Source organism: Chiloscyllium punctatum, chromosome 2 (assembly GCF_047496795.1).
Source record: "Chiloscyllium punctatum isolate Juve2018m chromosome 2, sChiPun1.3, whole genome shotgun sequence".
In the NCBI taxonomy this organism is placed as follows: Eukaryota; Metazoa; Chordata; class Chondrichthyes; order Orectolobiformes; family Hemiscylliidae; genus Chiloscyllium; species Chiloscyllium punctatum.
This window is the reverse complement of record NC_092740.1, coordinates 43,262,259-43,285,453: the sequence shown is the minus strand read 5'-3', so window position 1 is coordinate 43,285,453 and position 23,195 is coordinate 43,262,259. Positions and strand designations below refer to the sequence as shown.

At 42.3% G+C, this 23,195-nt stretch overlaps 1 protein-coding gene and 1 long non-coding RNA gene across 6 annotated transcripts in view; one reads left to right on the top strand and one right to left on the bottom strand.

The window, feature by feature from the left end:
• The window catches only part of LOC140453274 (ceramide transfer protein), a 112,134-nt gene extending 101,168 nt beyond the window's left edge, over window positions 1-10,966 (bottom strand). For all 5 annotated transcript variants that reach the window (XM_072547831.1, XM_072547840.1, XM_072547854.1 and 2 more), the window contains exons 1-2: window positions 10,689-10,966; window positions 9,720-9,854 (exon numbers count right to left, since the gene is read on the bottom strand). In XM_072547831.1, coding sequence (XP_072403932.1) covers window positions 9,720-9,854; window positions 10,689-10,781 — 228 coding nt within the window. In that variant the 5' untranslated portion in view covers window positions 10,782-10,966. The remainder of the gene's footprint in view (window positions 1-9,719; window positions 9,855-10,688) is intronic.
• Window positions 10,967-11,122: 156 nt separating this feature from the next.
• The window catches only part of LOC140493055 (uncharacterized), a 34,281-nt gene continuing 22,208 nt past the window's right edge, over window positions 11,123-23,195 (top strand). The window contains exon 1 of the long non-coding RNA XR_011963635.1: window positions 11,123-11,201. This is a non-coding gene — a long non-coding RNA (uncharacterized lncRNA). The remainder of the gene's footprint in view (window positions 11,202-23,195) is intronic.

The window sequence follows — 23,195 nt, the reverse complement described above, 5'->3', positions numbered from 1 at the left end:
TAACAGTTTACAGCAAAATGTTAAAGTATGTTGGGAACACTGAAATGTTTCCTTTTGAGCCCTGAAGCCAACTACCACATCATCTGAAGTCAGACAACAGTGGAAATTATAAATTTACTCTGAATTAGATTTTATAACTCAGCTATTCTTAACTTTTTCCAACCTTAGATCACATTTTCAAAAGGTACACTGATTTGAAAGAATCCTTGGCACTGCACTATACATCACTGCTTAGAACACAATTTTCTCAGCTTTAGGACCTTGTTCAAAATCAAACTTCAGTTTGAACCCTCAACCTTGATTGTGTCCACAAGAAAATCAATGCCCAAAACAGTACTGTACAAGTTTACTATAAAACATGTTTGCAAATTGGTATTTTCAACCAGAATGAGTGCAGGAAATGGAAACTTCTACATCGATTAAGTAGAATACTTGGAAAATTCAACCTTGGGTGAAATTTCATTTAATTATGATTTCTACAGGGAACACTAAGGAGACACCTGGTATCTAAAACACAAGTTATCAGCACCAACTTAATTCACCCTGGGGAAAGAAACCTACCAAAACATTTGAAACAACATTTGTTTGTTTCAACAGTCCAACTTAACATCTTCAGAACTGTTGTTTCTTTCACCACTACCAGAGCTGCTGGGTTTCTCTAGCATTAGAACATAGGCCTGTACTATGCTGTACTGTTCTTTCGGCCCATGATGTAGTGCCGAGCATTCATCTAAGATCAACCTAACCTACACACCCCTCAATTTACTGCCGTCCATGTGCTTGTCCAGCAGTCGCTTACATGTTCCTAACATCTGACTGTACCACCAGCACCACTGGCAGTGCATTCCATGCACCAACCACTCTGCATAAAGAACCTACGCCTGACAGCTCCATGATACCTTCCTTCAATCACCTTAAAATTGTGACCCCCTCGTGGCAGCCATTTCTGCACTGGACAAAGGTCTCTGGCTATCTATCTATGCCTGTAATTACCTTGTATATCTCTATTCAGTCTTCTCTGAAGTGTGAAAAGCCCTAGCTCATTCAACTTTTCTTCACAAGACAAGCACTCCAAGCCAGGCAGCATTCTGGTAAACCTTCTATGCACCTTTCCTATGATGAGGCGATCAGAACTGGATGTAATATTCCAAATGTGGACTAAACAGGGTTTTGTAGAGCTGCAGCAAAACCATGTGGCAATTAAACTCAACCCCGCTGTTCATGAAAGCCAACACACCATACGCCATAACAACTCTGTCAACTTGGGTAGCAACTTTGAGGGATTTATGTATATGGACCCAAAGTTCACACTGTTGATCCACACTACCAAGAATTCTGTCTTTAACCCTGTAACCAGCATTCAAATTCAACCTTTCAAAGTGATTTATTTCACATTTATCCAGGTTGAACTCCATCAGCCACTTCTCATTCCAGCTCTGCCTCCTGTCAATGTCTTGTTGTAGCCTGCAACAGCCCTCGACACCATCTACAACACCACCAACCATCATTACTAACACACCATTCCACTTATTCATCCAAGTCATTTACAAAAAGCTACAAATAGCAGAGACCCAAGAACAGATCCCTGTGGTATCCCACAGGTCATGACCTCCAGGTGGAATATTTTCCATCCAATACTACTCGCTATCTTCTTTTGGCCAGCCAAATCTGTATCCAGACAGCCAAATTTCCCTGTATTCCATACCTCCTCACTTTCTGAATGAGCCTACCATGGGGAACCTTATCAAATGCCTTCCTGAAATCCACATACACAGTATCCACTGCTGAACCTTCCAATTGTCTCATCACATCTTCAAAGAACTCAATAAGGCTTTGAGGCATGACCTGCCCTTCACAAAATCATGCTGACTCTATTTAATCAAACTATGTTTTTCCAAATAGTCAAGAATCCTATCCCAGAATCCTTTCCAGTATCTTGCTTACCACAGACCCAAGACTGACTGGTTTGTAATTTCCAGGGATTTCCAGATTCCTTTCTTGAACAGAAGAGTAACATTCAGCTCCCTCCAATCATCCAATACTACTCCTGTGGAGAGCGAGGATGCAAAGATCATCGCCAGAGACACAGCAATATTACTCGCTTCCTGCAGAACCTTGGATCTATCTGGTCTGGCCCTGGGAGCCTATCTTAATGCTTCCCAGAATTTCCAGCACATCTACTTCTTTAATATCAATCTGTTCAAGCCCATTAACCTGGTCCATGGTATTCTCACTATCAAGATTTTTCTGTCTAGTGAATACTGAAGCAAACTAAACTCATTTAGGGCCTTCCCTATCTCTTTAGACTCCAGACACGAGTTCTTTCCACTATCCTGATGTTCATATACATGTTCTGCCTTCTCCAAAAAGGTACCCAATAATCTATATATCTGAAACCCTCCCTCCTGCCCCATCCCTGTAGCCACATGTTTAGCTGCAATCGTTCCCTTTTCCTCACCTCTCACACATGTGGCACCCGTGATAATCCTGAGATTACTACTCTGCTTGCCTTGTTTTTTAGCTTCCAACCTAAATCCCTGAAATCACTTTAGACCCTCATCCTTTTTGTGCACCATGACTTCTGGCTGCTCACCCTCTCCCTTCAGAATCTGGTGCATTCAGAGACATCCCGGATCCTAGAAGGCAACGTACCTTCTGAGAGTCCTGCTCGCAACCATAGAATTTCCAGACTGTTCCTCTAACTCTCGAGTCTCATACCACTAGGGCTTTTCTACTCTCCCCTTTCCCTTCTGAGCCACAGAGCTGGGCTCAGAGCCCATTATGGCTCTCCCTGGTAGGTGCCCCCCTCCCCCCAAAACAATATCCAAAACGGGATACTTATTGAGGGGAACAGCCACAGGGGATCCCTGCACTGTCCGCCTGTTTCCTTTCCATACCCTGACTGTAAACCATCTATATTTTTCCTGTAGGTAAAAACAATGACTGCAGATGCTGGAAACCAGATTCTGGACTGCTGTGCTCTTCCAGCACCATGAATCCAGAATATATTTTTCCTGTACCAGAGGTGAGACTACCTCCCTGCAATTCCTCTCTATTACCCCCTCCAGAATAATTTGAAGTTCATCCAGCTCCAGCTCCCTAACACGGTTTCTGAGGAGCTAGAGTTGGGTGCACTTCAGTGGGGACATTAGTGGTGACCATTACCCCTCACATTCTACTGGAGAAGCATGCAACTGTCCTGACATCCATTCCCACTGTTCTGAATTCACAACGGGACTACTGAAAAAACTAGTAACCTGACCGAATCGGCACATTCTCTGTGCACTAGATTTATAGTGTCCTCAGTATTTTGCTTTTATTCTACCAAAAACATTTCAAGTACATCAATGTATGTAATATAACAAGTTGAATTATGGAACATAGATCTCATAACACTAGGGTACATTTTCTGTGCTTTGACTCTAGGCTAGACCAAAACTATGATGTTGCACAATATTGTATATCCCTTTTCTGTTTTTACCACCTTTTCTGTAATGGCATTCAGTTTTCTGCTTTAATGCTTTCATGACTTCCATTGTACTAGACGAGTTTAAATCTGTTACATGCATTCAGCAAAATGGTGAAGTGGTTTCTCATGATGTCAAAAATCATCATTGAGCACATTAAAATGCCTCAATCTTTCACAATCCAATGAGAAAATATCACTTAGATTTTTAATTATTTGATCTCAACTTCACAAATCTTGTGTTTCTCCATAGACCTGACATGCTTTATTATACGGGCACACAAAACTGAATAACATTGCAAATCCTGCAAACACAATCCTAATTGGGCAAAGGCCACAATTTACCAAACACCATTGCTCTTTCCAACAGTGGAGTGGCCAAAATGAAAATGCCACATGTTCCATTTTGCAATATTTGAGGCTAAAGTTAACAGTACAATGTCCATTGCACACGAAGGTCAAACCATAGGATGACAAATGCAACTGCTGGCAAAATTAGTTTCAAACATATAATAACACTTCACTTTCCTGGATCAAATAAACTCATTTAAGCTGCTCACTATTTTATCCAAGGTTAAAAGCTTATCCTGATAATGGGTTTGAAATGTGTCCACAGTCCCCAGAAAAGTGTCCTCTATTCTTGATAATAATTAATCACTACTATTTGCTCGGTTGCTGATATTTTGTGTAAGAGAAATTATTGAAGGTTTAATTATCTTTTTATATAATGCACACTTAAACATGTCCATCCTTCTAAAACAAAGTGACAATATACTGAGCCAAGATGTGGTCGTAATGGAGAATAACATTCTCTAACATTATATCACCATTTATACAATATATAATCAATACAGCACAAGAACAGGCCCTTGAGCCACTGCACTAATTCCAAATCCTCATTTAGACTAGCTACTAATGGCCCTGCGTACTGCTTATCCATCTGTTTGCCTCCTGTTCACGTGTCTATCAAGATATACCTTAAAGGTTGCTTACATACCTGCTTCCACTGTCAGTGTGTTCAGGCACCCACCACCCTTGTGAAAAATCTTACCCACACTTCTCCCTTAAACGTTCCCCTCTCAGTTTAAACCTATGCCCTCTTGTATTTGAATGTTCTGCCATCTCAGTCTTTCCAGTGAAAGAAAACTCCGTTTATCCAACTTCTCCTCATAACTAAAACCATCCAGACTAGACAACATCCCAGTTAACCATCTCTTCATTGTCTCCAAAACATCCATGTCCTTCAAGCAATGTGGCGACCAAAACTGCACGCAACATCCGCAATGTGCCCTAAGTTTTATATAGCTTGAATGTAACTTGCTAACTTTTAGATTTGATGCCCCAATGAAGGCAAGTGTGCTGTATGCCATCTTAGCCACCTGTGTGCCACTTTCAGGGGGATCTGTGGCCCTCTTTTCCCAGATCGTCCTGCATACTAATGCTCCTGGGAGTTCAGACCAGATGTAATTTGCATCTGAATTTGATCTTCCAAAATACATCACCTCGCATTTGTCCAGATTAAACTCAATCTGCCATTTTTCTGCCCAAATCTACTATCTAAAGCCCACTGTGTCCTTTGACAATGCTCCTCACTATCTGCAACTGTCAATTTTGGTGTCATCTACAAATCAGACCACCTAAATTTTCCTCCAGATCATTTAAGTATTACAAAGGCACTGATGCCTGTGGGATACCATTCCAAAAGGTGCCCTTTCACAGCTTGTCTTCGACGACAGAATTAGTTTTGTATCAAATCTAGCCAACTCAGCCCATAATCCAAGAGACTGCCTTTGTACCAGCCAGGCATGAGGCATCATTCTCAAATGCCTTACTAAAGTCCATGAGTCCTTCCCTCAATCACTCTTTGATTCACATAGAATATTTACATATTGAACTCATTGTCACAACAGAGAGAGCTAGCACAACCACACCCAAGGTCCCCTATTTAATGTTTATCCTAAAGCCACTAACCTGAACTGTATAGGTTTTTGAAATCTTAATGTCCTCAGGTCAGGACTGATTAATTAAATCATTGACCAATTATTTATTCAGACAAGCATGACTACATTTGACTAAATTGCCACCTCTTGACTCAACAGCACATAAGGTTCATAATCCAACTCATGAGAAATCGCTACTGGAGTGCTAACACACCTATAACAAATCACTAACTTGCAAGGAAAAAACAAAATTTTAATGAACGCTTGAACCCACTTGAAAAGTTGCCCACTTCTAATTATAAATTTTGATTGCTGTGCTGTCTTGGTACAGACTTAAACATTAGGCACAATTACTGCTTCAGTTAAGCAAACTATGTACATTAAAATTGCCAAGTGTTTATTGAAAATAAACTATAATAACAACTGTAGATACATATTAAATGTCTCATCTTGGAAAGACAAAGAAAGAACATGAAACTCAACTCTGGAAACCCTGAAGGATCTACCCTTGCCTCCCTTTAGTGGTATTATATAAAAAACAAAATATATAATCAATGCCAGCAACACAATCCTACCTCAAGCACTCCTGAAGCTCTCTACTTTTTTTGATTTATCACATTGTTATCCAATTTTGGATGAGCAGACATGTCCTTCAACTAAATATTGCACAACTGTTGCCAGGGTTGGAGGATTTGAGCTATAGGGAGAGGCTGAACAGGCTGGGGCTGTTTTGCCTGGAGCGTCGGAGGCTAAGGGGTGACCTTATAGAGGTTTACAAAATTATGAGGGGCATGGATAAGGTAAATAGGCAAAGTCTTTTCCCTGGGGTCGGGGAGTCCAGAACTAGAGGGCATAGGTTGAGGGTGAGAGGGGAAAGATATAAAAGAGACCTAAGGGGCAACTTTTTCACGCAGAGGGTGGTACGTGTATGGAATGAGCTGTCAAAGGAAGTGATGGAGGCTGGTACAATTGCAACAGTTAAGAGGCATTTGGATGGGTATCTGAATAGGAAGGGTTTGGAGGGATATGGGTTGGGTAGCAGGTGGGACTCGATTGGGTTGGGATATCTGGTCGGCATGGATGGGTTGGACCGAAGGGTCTGTTTCCATGCTCTACATCTCTTCTACTCTATGAAGTTAATGTATTTGGTTCCCACCACAAACGTTTTTCTGACCATCATTTTCACCCCGGCAAATGCCTTCAACTGTAAAGGACATTCACAACTTTAGCTTTGTTTGATCTGAAGTTGAACTTCCAATTACATCATTATACTATCACAAACACTGCCTCCTTCACCCTCTGTAACGTCACTTAATTTCAATCATGCCGAACTTTGCCTACTGCTGAAAATCAATTTTAGCCTTTATCATTTCTAGATTTAACTATTTCAATCCTTGACTGACTAGCTTCTGAACCTACAATGATACAAACATTTCAGCTGCCTGCATTCTGATATTCCAAACCTCTTGTTCATGTTGTGCTTGCTGACTTCCATTGCCTTTCAGTGAAACACTTCAGTTTGAAAATTCTCATCCTTCAAATCTCTCTATGTCCTGCAACATTGTTATTACTCATTCACAGTATGTGGGATTGGTAGGTAGAACAGCAGTTATTGCCCATAAGAATTTGCTCTGAAGATGGAGTTGCATTCTTGAACTGTCTCGGTACATGTAATGTAGGTACACCCACAATGCTGTTAGTAAGGGATTCCAATACTTTTACAGTGACAGTGGAAGAACAACTGCACTCATCCAAGTGCAGATTGTCGTATCACACTCCGGTCATGTGGATAGGTAGTGGGTTAAGGTTCTGGCTTCATTGAGGCACACTGAAGACATTACCTATTATGGTGACAGTGTCTGAAAATGAACCTTCCAGCTCAGCAAGCAAACCTACACCCAGAACAATGGATGAGTTTCATGCTTCAAAATTCTCAGCCTCTGACCTGTTCTCCTAGCTTTATTGCGTGACTGGTCCAGTTCATTTTCTGGTCAATGGTAAATCTCAGGATGTTGATTGCGGTATTATCACCAATGAATTCCCATTTAGGTAGTTTTCTTATAAAGCCATAGTTGCATCACAGCAAAACCCCACTTATGAGAAAATTGCTTAACATAAATAATGCTGCCTACAGGAACAGTGGGGTTAGGGGCAGACCAGCAAAACACCACCACTCACAATCACTCAAAAATCACCCAGAAATCTAACAAAATACAGCACAGCCTGAATGAAGGTATAAATTATATTGCAGTGAAACAGAAGTAAATTTAACAGTACATTTAAAAAATATTGTTAGTGCAGGGACTGAGAGTCATCATAGTGCATAAATAGACTCCCTCATTCCTGTTAAGCGAGCTATATCATATAATCGCTCCTTATGCTCAAAACGCTTTATAATAGCTAGCTTCTCTTCCAGTGTTACAGCCTCTCTTTTGCACTCACCACCTGCAACTTTATTACTAGGACACTTTTTGCTAATATTCTTGTCACTATACCCCTCCATTTTTTTCCAAAAATGCTCTAAGAGTAGAGTACCTTTCACAGGAAGCTGCTCAATGTATCCATCTCAGGGATTTCCTCTCTCTACAGAAACCTGCTGTCACCCACTGACACCAGCGCATGTGCAGAATGAAGCTCGCAGAACGATCACCACTGAAGTTGTGCTATTGCACTGAGGGAAACATTCTCGAAAACACCATTTCTTAATTCCTCAACAACATTTTAGCCAAATCACACTGAAACATGCGTTATCTGAGAATTACCTGTACTATGTCCCAAACAATGAAGCACCCTCCAGCATTACAAGTCTCAAGATATGCATGCTCACCCAATTTTGGCCTCTTGAACACTGATTTTACATGCTTCAACATTAGCAGACATGCTTTCAGCTTCCTGGGCTCTGATCTCCCTGGACATCTGCTCCACTCCATCACAAATCCTGCTTTGTCACTCCTGAAACACCCACCTCTGATCAAAATATTTGGTCAGCTGCCCAGATACCTCCTTGAGTAGCTTGGTATTGTTATTGCTCCAGCTCTTGTCTAGCATTTAATACACAAATTAAACGTTGGTGGCTGTTGTTGCTAACTTCTGATAATTAATCTACGGCAACCCAAATGCATTCAAAGTGCAGGGAATATTTTACCTCAATATTTCAAGCATAAGTTAAGGCCAGAACAAAACATGACTCCCTTAACCAAGGGAATCTAAGTAACTCCATCATGTGAGTAGAAAGATGATAACATGACGATAAAACCAGCTTAGTTTTTTTTCCCTGCTACAATACCTTGCCAATTGAGAACTTTTTTAGTCTTCAGGCACAACTTAATATTTAGATAAATTGTGACATACTTTAGAGAGAAGTCAGAAATAACTGCAAACAAAGATGCTCTCCCAAATAAATGCTAGAGATTAACATTGCCAATATGGCACTGGTGAGTCATTTCAGAATTCTTTGCTTATATCCACATCAAGGAAAGGCAAATTTCAGATTCCTGAAATATCTGTACTGCAAAAACTTGGGTTTGCCCGCCCATTTTCACATACTTCATGGAGTGGCAATTTTAATGAACATTGGTCGGTCTACTAGATACACATTTTTGTCAAGAAACTATCCTTTGCCAGCACCCCCCCTCTCACTTGCAACTCCCAGACAAGAAAAATATGCTATTTCCCAATCCTCTTTACCGCAGGGATAGGTGAGAGAAAAGTAAAAGCTGGTTGCGATTATCTCAAATCAGAGCCTAAGCACAATTCCATTGGATTATTACTGACCAAGCTGGATACACGACACTAATACCCAGTTTGCAATTAAATTACTAACTTACAAAAAGCAATTAATTGGCTACAGTGCTTTGAGACATCCTGAGGTTGTGGAAGGCATCAAAATGAACTTTTCACAGCCAGACTCATGTGAAAGGACTGGGAATCAGAATAAGGTTAAAACATTCTTCTTATTGGTGAAATGCTCACTTCCTATCCACATGAGAATCAATTTAAACATAGACTGCTTAAATAATTAAAGCTAAATTGCAGCAGGGCAGCTCAGTTGTTACCTGCAGTCGTCTAAACAGCTATCACCCAAGATCATATGGTGAAAATAAATCGACCTGAACAAATCAACACAAAATAATTTGCTTGCCAATCATCTCTCTACATAAAGCTGCTGAAAAGGCACTAAGATTTATTAATCTGGTGTGTTTTTTTCATACAGGGTATATTGCAGAATTCAAATTAGTAAAACTAATTTATTGCATATTATACAATGGAAACAGCAAACCATGACCAGCAATACAAACATCCGATAAACTTACGGTAATGACAGCCTTGCTTAGACAGATTGATCCCCTGCAACCATATTCCGTCTCATCCTCGGATTTGTAGTAACTCAAAGTATTGGTTTTTAAAACCACCCATCGGTCCTGCCACCCATGGATATAGTTGGTCCACTGAAAAGACATGAAAACAAATTGGTAATAGAATACTAAGATATAGGTTGGATTGGATTCGAATGTTCAAAAGGATCAAAATGTTTCATTTCGTATTGTAGGCTTCCTATAAGATTGATTTATTTTATAAGCCCTTCGAAAATTACCCTTTCCAGTCAGTCAGCCAGTCACTTGATTCAAGTACAAACGGCAGAGGGCTGAGTGTATTCCTCACTCCAGCACCAGTGTTACAACAAAATGAACACGCCCGCGTTCACAGTAAAGTTTTAAAGCCAAAAAAAGGCTCCGACATATCGGCCAAAACCGGGTCCACGAATACTTTGGACTCGGGATTAAAGAGACGACATAGACCAGGAAACAACTTTGATTCCGGTACAAACACGAGGCACGGAGCTGTCAAAACAAAAATACCCCTTTCATTACTAAAAGAAACACCAAGCTGTACACAACAAGACTGAAGCTCTGCATATGCGAAGACTCCCACTTCTCATAACTTTCCCTCTAATATTACACCATGTAATTAATCAGCCAGTTAGTAGCTGGCAATGAGCAACAGGCCACGGAGCTCCTGCCGTTGCCTCTCCGTTACCGGGGAGACAGTGAGAAGCTTGCCAAGGAGTTTAACAGAATATCAACGGGGTCCCGGGGGAAGGGGGTCCCAGCAGGATGAAGACTGAGAGTGACTGGGCCAAACCTCTTCTCGGGGGTCCGGGGAGGGAGGGAGGGGGGGGGGGGGGGGGGGGAAGAAGAGAGGGTGCCTGAAGGAAGGGAATGAGAGTGGTTGAAGCTGCGGGCCCCGGTAATGGTGTTGAGGCGCCCCAGCCCCGGGCTCACCTTGCTCAGTATCCCACACAGCTCAACAGGCGGCCCGGACTCAGTGTCCAGATCCTCTTCGGAGGAAGAATTCCAGCTCTGGTTATCCGACATCGAGAGAGAAAGGGAAAGAGACGGAATGAAGTGACGGTCCGGCTGGGGGAGGGAGAAGGGGCGGGGGCGGGAAGGGAAAGGAAAGGGAAGGCGGTGACAGCTCTCGCTCCTGTCGTTGCTTTTCCACTTCTCACTGGCACTTGAAGCTCATAGCACCGCCATTTTGGTGACGTCAACCTCCAGGAGCTTGGGCGAGCGGGCACACGCAAGAATGGGGCGGAGCCAGAGGCGCGCCGGATTACGAGGGGGTGGGGAGCCAGAGGCGCGCACCAAGGGGGCGGAGCCGGAACCGCGCCGGACCGTTATGGGAAGGGGAGCGCGAGGCCGCGCAGCAAAGGGGGCGGAGCATGGAGCATCATCATGACAACAAGAACTGAAAATGACAGCAAGGTTTCCCTGGATGGAGGGTACGAGGAGAAGGTGGGTCTCACACCGCCAAACCGTTATCATTTTCATCAACCTTCAAGGAACGCACAAAATGTTGTCGTTGTTGGGGAGGGGAGAATGTTTCCATTGACGGAAAAACAAACGTCCATCCAATGAGATGGTTAGCAAAAGAAGTGATAGTGGCATGAGGAAAAAATGCTTATGAATATTTTTAGTGCTGTGTCAGTATCCCTACCTTTGGACCGGGAGGCCAGGGTTCAAGTCCTATCTGCTCCAGAGGTGTGTAAGAACGTCTCCAAACAGGTTGATTCGAAGCAGAGGTTTAAAAAAATGCCAAGGCATACAAGGGTATGGGCAAATGGGATTAGAATGGCCAGGCGCTTAATTTTTAACTGGTGCAACTTGATGTACCAAAGGGCCTTTTTCTTGCTGAAGACCTCTATGGCAACAACACAGCCAGGACACAGGATCTGGAATTTACTTGGTGGAAGTGGTAGCTTTCAAAGGAGCATTGAAGAATTATCAGAATATGTACAATGTGCAAAGCTACGGTAGGAAATGATGCGAAGTGAACTGCACTTGCAGGAAGCCAGCAAGAAACAATGAACCAAATGCTGTCCTTCTGAGCCATAATAATTATGTGGTGGGTTGTGGAAGGGTCAGTGTTTACTCCATAGATGCTCACTTTTGTTTTGACCAATAAGATTCAAAATGTTGCAAACAGTAGGCAATAGTCAGAGAACAAATATAACAATGCAAACAACTTCTGTACAGCAGTATTTCTATGAAAAGTGTCAATCAAATAAATGGACAATTCATAAAAATAAAATATTGCAGATGATGGAAAATAAAGAGAAAATGCAGGAAAATTCATTAGGTTTGACAACATCCTTGCAGAGAGAAACAGTGAAAGTTTCAATTGTTGGACCTTTTGTTGGACCTGTGAAAAGTTAGAGATATCTCAGAGCTGTTATAGCTTTCCAAATAAGCACATCACCTAGTGCCGTTCTCCTGCCTTCTCCTTTTTCAAAAAAACTATCCAATTCTCCTTTGCATCCACTGAATTTTCGGACAGTGCGTTCCAGATCTGAATCACTTCCTGCATGAAAAAGCTTTTCCTCATATTTCTGTTGCTTCTGTTACTCATTACTTTAAATCTATGCTCTCTCATTCGTGATCCTTTCATGTGGGAACATTTTCTTCCTAGTTTCTGTGACTAGATCTCTCATGACTGAATACTTTAATGAAGTTTTCTCAAGGAGACAAGTCCCAGATTCTCCTTTCTACATGACTGAATTTCCTCATCTCTGGAATCATTCTCATAGACCTCGCGCTCTGACTCCAATACACTCTTCAATGTATTCACATCTTTTATAAAATGTACCACTTAAACCTGGATTCAGTACTCTAGCTGAGGCTAAACTCCTACCTGATATAAATTGAATATAACCTCCTTGCCCTCGCTGTCCCTTGAGCATTCCGCAGAGACCATTCCTTCCGTGACTCCCTTATTAGGACCATAGCCCCCACCAACCCACCCTCCGATCTCCGGCACCTTCCTTTGTAGCTGCAAGAGGTGTAAAACCTGCACCCACACCTCTCCACTCACCACCGTCCAAGCCCTGAAAGGATCCTTCTACATCGAGGAGACTGGATGCCAACTCGCAGAATGTTTCAGGGAACATCTCTGAGACACACGCCAAACAACTCCACTGTCCTGTGGCCAACCAGTTCAACTCTCCCTCCCATTCTGCCAAGGACATGCAAGTTCTGGGTCTCCTCAACCACCAAATCTAAGCCACCTGATGACTGGAGGAAGAAAGCCTCATCTTCCACCTTGGGACCCTTCAACCACACGGCATCAGCATTAACCACCAGTTTCCTTAACTCCCCTCCCCCCACCTCATCCTTCCAACTCTCCAACTTGGCATCACCCTCTTGAACTGTCCTACCTGTCCATCTTCCTTCTCACCTATCCACTCCACCCTCCCCTCCAACCTATTACCATCACCCCCCACCTGCATCTACCTATTGTCTTCCCAGCTACCTTTCCCCCATCCCCACCCTCACCCTCCTATTTATCTCTCAGCTCCCCTTCCCACCACATTCTTGATGAAGGGCTTATGCCCAAAAATGTTGATTCTCCTGCTCCTCGGATGCTGCCTGACTTGCTGTGCTTTTCTAGTGTCACACTTTTCGACTCTTGTACTCTATAACCATATTAGTAAAGACCAAGATATTGAATGTTTTATTAATCTCTCAATCTGTTCTGCAACATTTAATAACTTATACATCCCAGTACCTCTTTTCTTCACCCCTTTAGAGTTGTACTCTTACTTTTATATCATCTTTGCATGTTCTTCTACAAAAATGTATCATCTGACTCTTCCCTGTTTTAAATTTCATTTACCACTTATCTGTCCACACCACCAACTTGCCTTTGTAGTTTTCAAGTTTTGCACTGTCCACACAGTTTAGATTGCGTCCAAGTTTCATTGCATCCACAAATTAAAAGAATTTGCCCTGTATACCAAAATTTGAATTATTAATATATATCAGAAAAGGCATTAATCAAAATATCAATCAAGAACAAATCTTTCCCAAAAAACCCATTGTTAACTGTAACGTCCTTTTACCTACCACTCAGCTAATATTAGTTCCACGTTGCAATTTTATTCCATGAGCCCTAACTTTGTTTATAGGAATATTGTGCAGCACGACATCAAATATTTTCTGAAAATCAATGTACACTACACCATGATATTGGCCTGATCAATCCTCTCTGTTGCATACAAACATAAAAAACAGGAACAGGAGTAGGTCTTAGAGTCATAGAGATGTATAGCACAGAAACAGACCCTTCGGTCCAACCCATCCATGCCTACCAGATATCCCAACCCAATCTAGTCCCACCTGCCAGCACCTGGCCCATATCCCTCCAAACCCTTCCTATTCATATACCCATCCAGATACATTTCAAGTGTTGCAATTGCACTAGCCTCCACTACTTCCTCTGGCAGCCCATTCCATACATGTACCACCCTCTGAGTGAAAAAGTTGCCTCTTAGGTCTCTTTTATATCTTCCCCTTCTCACCCTAAACTTATGCCCTCTAGTTCTGGACTCTCCCACCCCAGGGAAAAGGATTTGTCTATTTATCCTATCCAAGCCCCTCATGGGGTCATTTCACCCTTCAGGTCTGCTGCATCATTCATGATGATCACGGCTGATCATTCAACTCAATAGCTTGTGACTATTTTTCCTCCATATCGTTTGATTTCTTTGCATCCATGTGCTACATCCAACTCCTTCTTGAAATCATATAATGTTTTGGATTTGACTGCTTTTTGTGGTAGTGAATTCCACAAGCTCACCACTCTCTGAGTGAAGAAATTTCTCTTCATCTCAGTTCTGTGTTTACCCCATATCTGCACTCCCCTGCCATTGGGAATATCACTCCTGTATCTACCCCGTCTAGTCCTGTTTTAATTTTACAGATTTCTATGGGATCATCCCTCATTCTTCTGAACTTCAGCGAAGATAATCCTAAATGATTCAACCTCTCCTCAATGTCAGTCTTGTCATTCCCAGGAATCAGTCTGGTAAACTTTCACTGCACTCTGTGTACAGAAAGAGCATCCTTTCTAGATAAGGAGTCCAAAACTGCACAAATATTTAGGTACGGTCCCATGAAGGTCTGTAAAACTGCAGCAAGACATCCCTGTTCCTGTTTACAGTCTTCTTGCTGTGAAGGTCAACATATTGTTTACCTTCATTACTGCTACTGGACTTGAATGCTTACCTTCAGCGACTGGTGATTGAAGACAATTTATAGCCATACACATCATAACCTGCTTTCCTGTTTTTGGTACCAAAATGGACATTAGATTTATCCACATTATTATTTGCCCACTCGCTCAGCTGGTCCAAATTGCACTAAAGAATGTCTGCATCCTCCTTACTAGTCTCCCTCCCACCCAGGTTTGCTTCATCAGCAAATTTGGAAATATTTAACTCCCTCATCCAAATCATTAGTATACAATGGGAGTCGGGGTCCTAGTACTGATCCCTGTGGTATTGCACTAGTTGCAGAACAAGACCCATTTATTCCTACTCTTTGTTTCCTGCCTGCCTTCCAGTTTTCTATGCAACTCAATTGACTACCCCTATCTCACACACTTAAATTTTACACATTAATCTCTTATGTGGGACTTTGTTGAAAGCCTCTGAAAGTCCAAATAAACCACTGGATCCCACCCATTAATTGTCTGAGTTACAGTCTTGAAAAATGTAATTGAATTGTTAAGCATAATTTTCCTTTCATAAGTCTATGGTGACTCTGTCCAATCCAGCTACCGTTTTCCAAATACCTAGCTGTAAATCCTTTTACAAAGGATCTTAGCATTTTCCCACTACTGACATTATGCTGAATGGTCTATAATTTCTGTTTTTCCTTCTGCCTTCTTTCTCAAGTAGAGGTGTTATGTTAGTTACCCTCTGGTCTTTTTAGTCAGAGTCTTCACTATTTCAGTGTAAAATTTTAAAAGATGACCACCATTATTCCTTGGGCCACTTCCATAAGTACTCTGGGATGTTGATTACCAGATCCTCATCAAAAACTCCAAATAAATTAGTTAAACATGAGTTTCTGTTAAGAAATCCATGTTGGCTCTCCTTAATCAACCCACATGTGCCCATGTGACTGCTAACATTTGTCCTAAGCTATAGTTTCCAAAGGTTACCAACCACCAAATTTAAACTGACTGCCCCAAGTTACTTGATACTTCCTTACACCATTTTATGACTAAGTGTGTAACATTTGCAAATCTCCAATCTTCTGAAACCACTCTTCAGTCTAAAGCAGACTGTGAAATTATTGCCAGCACTGTCACTTCTCTCCATATTCTTGGATGCATTACATCTGGTCCCATTGGTTGTGGGCGTTGCTGACTGGCCAACTTTTATTGCCTATCCCTAGTTGCCTTTGAGAAGGTGATAGTGAACTGTCTTCTTGAACCACTGCAGTCCACTTGTTGTAGGGTAACTTATAATGCACTTAGGGAGGGAATTCCGGGATTTTGATCCAGTGACAGTGAAGTCCTTACAGTGGTGATGTATTTCCAAGTCAGAATGGTGAGTGGCTTGGAAGGATTCTTGCAGGTGGAGATGTTCCCACATATCTACTGCCCTTGTCCTTCTGGATGGAAGTGGTTGTGGATTTGGAAGGTGCTTTCTAAAGATCTGTGGTGAATCTCTGCAGTGCATCTTGTAGATACACACTGCCACTACTGAGTATTGATGGTGCTGGAAATGGATGTTTGTGGATTTGGTGCCAATTAGTGGACTATTTTGCCCAAGATGATGTCAAGCTTCTTGGGTGTTATGGGAGCTGTACCATTCTGAACAAGCAAGCTCCAGCACACTCTTGATTTGTGCCTTGCAGATGGTTGGCAGGCTTTGGGGAGTCAGGAGGTGAGTTATGTGCCACAGTATTCCTAGCCTCTGACCTGCTGTTTTAGCTATTCTGTTCATGTGATGAGTCTATTTGAGTTCAATCTATGTGTACCATGTGTACCATGACTGCAGGCTGTTTACCAGCACTGGTTTTAAGCAAACAAAGGGTAAATGTGGGAAAAAGAATGAAAGAGAAAGTCTATGAGAAGTTGGTAAGTCAGAGAGACAAAAGGATACATGTTGGAAGGCCAGAGGGAGTGGAAGTAGGAACCAAAGTAACAAAGGGAATCAAAGATGTATGAATTGTAAGTTGTTGCCATCCAAAAATAAACAAAAAGCGGCAAAAAGGAGGTGGGGAGCAAGAGAGCAATTTCTTAAAACTACAAAAGAGAAAGGAAACTGAAATAACTCCACAGGGGCTGGTATCCCTTCACCAAATTACCTTTATTTACACATGGAGAGTCCTTGACACTGATCCAGCTCCCTCAGTGCCAGCACTCAGAGTGAACAGAACCTCTGACACTCCTGTTTGTATTTTTCAGCCAAGACAGTGCAATCCTCCTAGCTGACCTTGTTACAATCAGGACAGAAACAAAGTTGCTGCAGGGGTCATGATCTAAAATAGTTGAACTGAAGATTGAGTGCAGAGTCTGTAAAATACCCAAACAAAAAGGTACTATTCCTCAAGGTTGATTTGAGTTGACAAACTATGTAAAACTCCCATAATTAATATTATTGTCACCAAACATTCTGTTTTCCTGCTATAACTAGATTCATCTGTGGTTGAGGAAAAATCCATCAATTTTCCTGTTCATGATTCTCCCTTAGTAAATTCCTTCAATATAAAAAAGTGTGATAGTGTGGATTTAGTTTTTATATTTTCTGTTCAACCTGCTATTACACACGTCTGGAGCAAATGGGATTTGAACCCAGGCCTCCTGGTTCAAAGGCTGGGGTACTACCACTGTACCACAAAAGCCCTAACTGGCATATTTTTTAGTCGAGAATGTGGTGCTGGAAAAGCACAGCCGGTCAGGCAGCATCCGAGGAGCAGGAGAATGTTTCGGGCTAAAGCGCTTCATCAGGAATCCATCATCTTTTCTATCACAAAGTGGTCCCTTTGTTGACCTACTGTGCATTTCAAGCTTTCAGCTTCTGCAGTTTTTTGTTAAAGCATTGAACATAATATTTGTTTATATTTGCTGGAATCAACCAGGATTAATACTGATCCAGAATTTTCTAGATTAGGGCATACCAAGGTCTTCGTCATTTAGCTCTAGTTAGTTTTGTGCCCCACATGACTGAAAGTGCAGACTGACCCTGTGAGGACAATAGGGATCTGGGGCCTTGGTGAACCACAGGACCAATAAGCCTTTCCCTTAAGAACAGAGAATGAGATAGTGAATGATGGAGAAGCATATGGTGTGAATTAGAACCAAACTAGATGCGGGAAGATAAGTGGAAGGAAAATCATTGGAGAGAAAGAAAAACATTAAAAATAAAAAAAAGGGATCTAAGATGGTGGCGATCTGAGAAGATCACACGGCAGAGCTTCGCATCGCAGCAGGAGCAGGACGGTCCTTTAACCCACCCAACCCAGGTCATCAGGATTTCTTGGGACGTTGGAAAGATTGTGGAGCCCCAGGAAACATTTAAAAATTGACTTACCTGTATTTTCAGCTGTCCAGAAATGCCTAAAAAGGGAGGAGGAGCATCCGAGGCCGGGTCTGCAGCTCAGCCTGCAGCAGCCTCGAAGCCGATTACTCTCCAGGACCTGGTGAACCAGCTCTCGAAATTTCGCGAGATGCTGGGGAAACAGATTGAAGAGAAGTTGGCTCCAGTCTCATGCTGCAGAAGCATGAGTAGCAGTTGGGAGACATGGAGAAGAGGACGGATGAGGTGGAGCACAGGGTCACAGTGGTGGAAGCTGATGCCAGTTCATTCAAGGATGAGATCCAAGCCCTGAAGACACAGGTTCATAATTTGCGCGACCAGGTGGATGATCTTGAAAATAGGGGCAGGAGAAAATACATTCGGATCATCGGTCTGCCTGAGGGTAAGGAATGTGAGTGGCCTGTGGAATTTGTTGAAGATTGGCTTCCAAAATTCCTTGACTTGGAGACTGGTGGCATGAGAGAATTGAAGATAGAGAGGGCTCACCAGGTCGCAGCGTGGAGGTCAGGTCTGAGTCAATGCCCTCGTCCTTTCCATGTGCAGTTCCATCATTACCAGGATAAGGAGAGAGTCATGGAAGCTTCCAGACTCCAGGGGAAGGATCCAAAGGCCCTAATTTACGAGGGGTCTAAGATCATGTTTTTTCAGGACCTTTCAGCGGCGGTGATCCAGAAACAAAAATCATATGATGGTATCAAGAGAAGACTGAAGGAGCTTGGGATTCAGTACTCCCTGAGATATCCGGCAGTGCTTCGGATCACCTTAAATGGATCCATGCATCTCTTTGACACATCGGAGAAGGCAAGAGACTTTGTGGACAAACTAACCTAATTTAAACAATTGTAGTATGTATAAATATTGTTGCTTGGGTATGCTTGGGTCTGTAAAAGAAATGGAGGAAATCCGGTTGGAGCTTTGTTTTTCCCCCTTTTCTTTCCTCTGTTGATAATAATTTGGATCAAACTATGTCTGGCGGTGGTTAAGATGTACATTTTAAATTTCTAAGTTAGGACATACCAAAGGATGGGTGGGGTATTTATTCCCCCTTTTTTATAAAATTTTTTTTACTCATATTGATATTCTATGGGGTGTTTATTCTTTTTAGCTTGTGCTTGCAATGCAGCTCTAGCTGGGAGAAGTGAAGGTGGTTGAGATGGTTAGATGTCTATTTATGGGCAGTTTGGGATGGGTAGTTGCCCCCTCCGGGCAGGGGGTGAGTTCCCCTACTCAGTGCTATTGGTGCTTTATATGTTGGTTTGTTTTCTGGTTTTTGTTGTTTTTTATTTTTAATAATTTTGTATGTTTGTTAAATTAGTGGTTTTAGTTTATGTTGTTTTTATGTTTGGTGGACCATGCAACACTAAGGCTCAGCAGTTTGTGGTTCGGGTTCCTCCTCTCTGGAATTTAAATGTAATTGCAGAAGATTATGGCTAATGATTTGATTAAATGGTGTACCTGGAATATCAAGGGAAGTCACTCACCAATTAAGAGGAAGAAGGTACTCTTGAGTCTTAGAAAGGAGAAGGTGGATATTGCTTTGTTGCAGGAGACACATTTGGATGACAAGGAGCATCTGAAATTACAGCAGAATGGCTTTGAGTTTATTTTTCATCATTTAATACCAGAAGTAGGGGAGTGGCTATATTGGTTAGGAAAAATCTCTCATTTAAATTGTTGGAATGTGTTAAAGACACATACGGGAGGTTTGTAATTCTTAAAGCCTTGATAAATGGGGAAGAATATGGTATTTTAAATGTTTGTTGTCCCCCAGCCCATCCTCTTAAATTCTTGGTAGATGCCTTTTCTAAACTGATAAGTCTCAAGTCTCAGCACGTCATTATAGAGGGAGATTTTAACTGCCTCATGGACCCCACAGTAGACAGGTTGCCTAAAGGTCCCTTGATACCTCTGCACAAACTAAACAGTTATTGGGTTTGTGTGGGGAATTAGGGTTGGTGGACGTCTGGAGGTGTCTTCACCCTACACGTAGGGATTTCACGTTTTTCTCCAATCCGCATGGATGTCACATGAGGATTGATTTTTTTCTGACCCCTGCGGTAACCCTGGATCTGTTGTATCCTGTACAATTGGTAATATTGCCATCTGTGATCATGCTCCAGTCTACCTCATGGTTAAGATTAAGGATGTTACAGAGGATTCAAGGTACTGGCGAATGGACCTCTTTATTCTCATGGACAGTAAGCTTGTGGAGTACTTCTCTAGGGAATTTTGGGCATTCCTAGACATCAACATAGGCTCGATTGATCTGTTCTCTGAGAAACTGCCAAAGCTTATGCCAGGGGATTAGTTATTTCATATTCCATCAGTAGGAAGTGGTAGAAGGGTGAGCATTAACGTCTCCTTGAAGCATGGTTGAAGGCAGCCGAGAAGGCCTATTTTGACAGATCCTCGTTGGCCAAACTACAGTGGATTATGGCACTGTGGTCTGCACTAAATTCCGTGCTCACACAGACGGCAAAGAAGGAGCTGGCTTTTGCAAAGCAAAGGTGACAAGCCAGGCAAATACTTAGCATACCTTGCCAGAAAGAGAAGTGCCCCACAAACCAATACAGCGATTAGGGAAGGCTCTAGGTACCTAATATGTGATTCTAACAAGATTAATGTGGCATTCCAGAGATTCTACTCTTAGCTATATCAGTCTGAGAATTGTGAGGAGGGGCAGGCCAAAATGGAATCCTTTTTTAGAGATCTGAAGCTCCCGGGTGTGACTCCCGAACAACAGTCCTTTTTCAATGCCCCATTATCAGAACAAGAAATGCAGAAAACTGTGAGGCAGCTTCAGAGTGGAAAGTCGCCCGGTCCTGACGGACTTCCCAGTGAATTCTATAAGGAATTCATAAGTATACTGTCAGGCCTGATGCTGAATATGTTTAATGATTCATAAAGTCATGATTGTCTCCCACCATCTCCAAGAGAGGCCAATATTTCACTTATCCTTAAAAAAGGAAGGATCCGGAAGACTGCGCTTCATACAGGCCCATCTCGCCCTTAAATGTGGACTTTAAGATCCTCTCTAAGGCTCTCGCGTTAAGGCTGGAGACTGTGTTACCCTCTATTATTAAAGAGGATCAGATGGGCTTCATAAAGGGTCGCAGATCCTCCAATAATGTTAGAAGGCTGCTTAACGTAATTCAAGCATGCCAACAGCAATCAGTGCAGGGATTGGTGATTTCTTTAGATGCAGAGAAGGCATTTGACCGGGTTGAGTGGCCGTACCTTTTCTATACTCTAGACCGGTTTTCATAAGATGGGTAAAGGTTCTCCACAGTGTACCTGTCGTGGTGGACACTACCAATGGGGTACGATCAAGCAATTTTAGAATTTCTAGGGGCAGCTGGCAGGGCTGTCCCTTTTCACCATTACTTTTTACGTTAATGATTGAACCGTTGGCAGAGGCCATTCGTGGGGATCTCAATATATCAGCTGCAGAAGTGGGGTCAAAATTACATAAGATCTCACTGTATGCAGATGATGTTCTAATTTTCTTGACAAATCCAGCAGTTTCAGTGCCTTGCCTGATACAATGCATTCACGCATTTGGCACTTTTTCAGGATATAAGATTAATTTTGCTAAATCAGAGGCTATGCCTATGGGTGGTCTTACGAAAGAGTTTGGCTCTTTAGAGTGACTATAGATTCCCATTTAGGTGGTCACAGCGGGGTTTTGTGTATTTGTGCATATTCATTACTCCAGTTCTGGATTGGCTGTTCAAAGCCAATTTTACTCAATTATTTGAAAAAATTAAACAAGATCTCCAAAGATGGGAGGCACTTCCAGTCTCATGGTTGGGTCGGATAGCGCTTATTAAGATGAATATTCTCACTCGTTTGCTATACCCTATACGGATGCTCCTCCTGATTTTCAATAAACAAACACTCAGGACACTGAATGGTTGGTTCAGCTCCTTTATCTGGCACCATAAATGGCCCCTCATTAAATTAGCCAAACTCAGTTGCCTCACAGATTGGTGGAGTAGACCTTCCGGACATTAAAAATTACCAATTAAGCTCGCTTTTGACCTACGTGAGTGATTGGGTTTGTGGGGACCCTCTTTCAGTATAGCTAGATATTGAAGCCTCCTAGGCAGGGTGCCCCCTTACCAGTTTGCTGTTTTTGGGCAAGGTGAGGACAGTTAGGGAATATTGCCATAACCCCATAGTCATCAATATTGTTAAAGCATGGAGGGCAATTCGGTAGAGGGAAGGTAATATTGGCAAAACATCTTTGTTTACACCTTTAGTGGGTAGGCCGGGTTTTCAACCGGGTATGATAGATTCAGGATTTAAACGTTGGGCAGCTAGGGGTATATCTTGCATGGGTGATTTATTTGAGGGAGATGTAATGATGTCCTTTGATCAGCTAGTACGGAAGTACAAGTTACCTAATAGAGACCTCTTTCGTTTTTTTCAAGTTAGGGATTTTATTCCGAAAAAGACCACACTTTTGACTGAACCCTACAAATCTGACATAGAAAGAGGGGTACTAAGGGCTAAGAGTACACTCTCTGTCAGTACTTTATATCACCAATTGGGGGGTGCCAATCACCTCAGATGAGTCTGATCGACTCTGCAAAATGTGGGAAAGAGAGCTGGGTGTTGAAGTTTCTTCAGAGGCATGGGAGGATATTTGGGAGAATGCAAGGAAAATATCAATTTGCAATAGGACCCATGCTTTACAGTTGAAGATTCTCCACAGGGTCCACTTAGTCCCAGACCGTTTGTCAAAATTTAAACCAGGGGTATCTTCAGCATGTCCCAAGTGCAAGGTCTGCACGGGCACTCTTACCCATTGTCTTTGGTCTTGTGACAGGCTTCAAACATATTGGAGCGCTGTGGTGGGTGTAATGGAGAGGATTTTAGGTGTAGGGGTGGAGAAGAA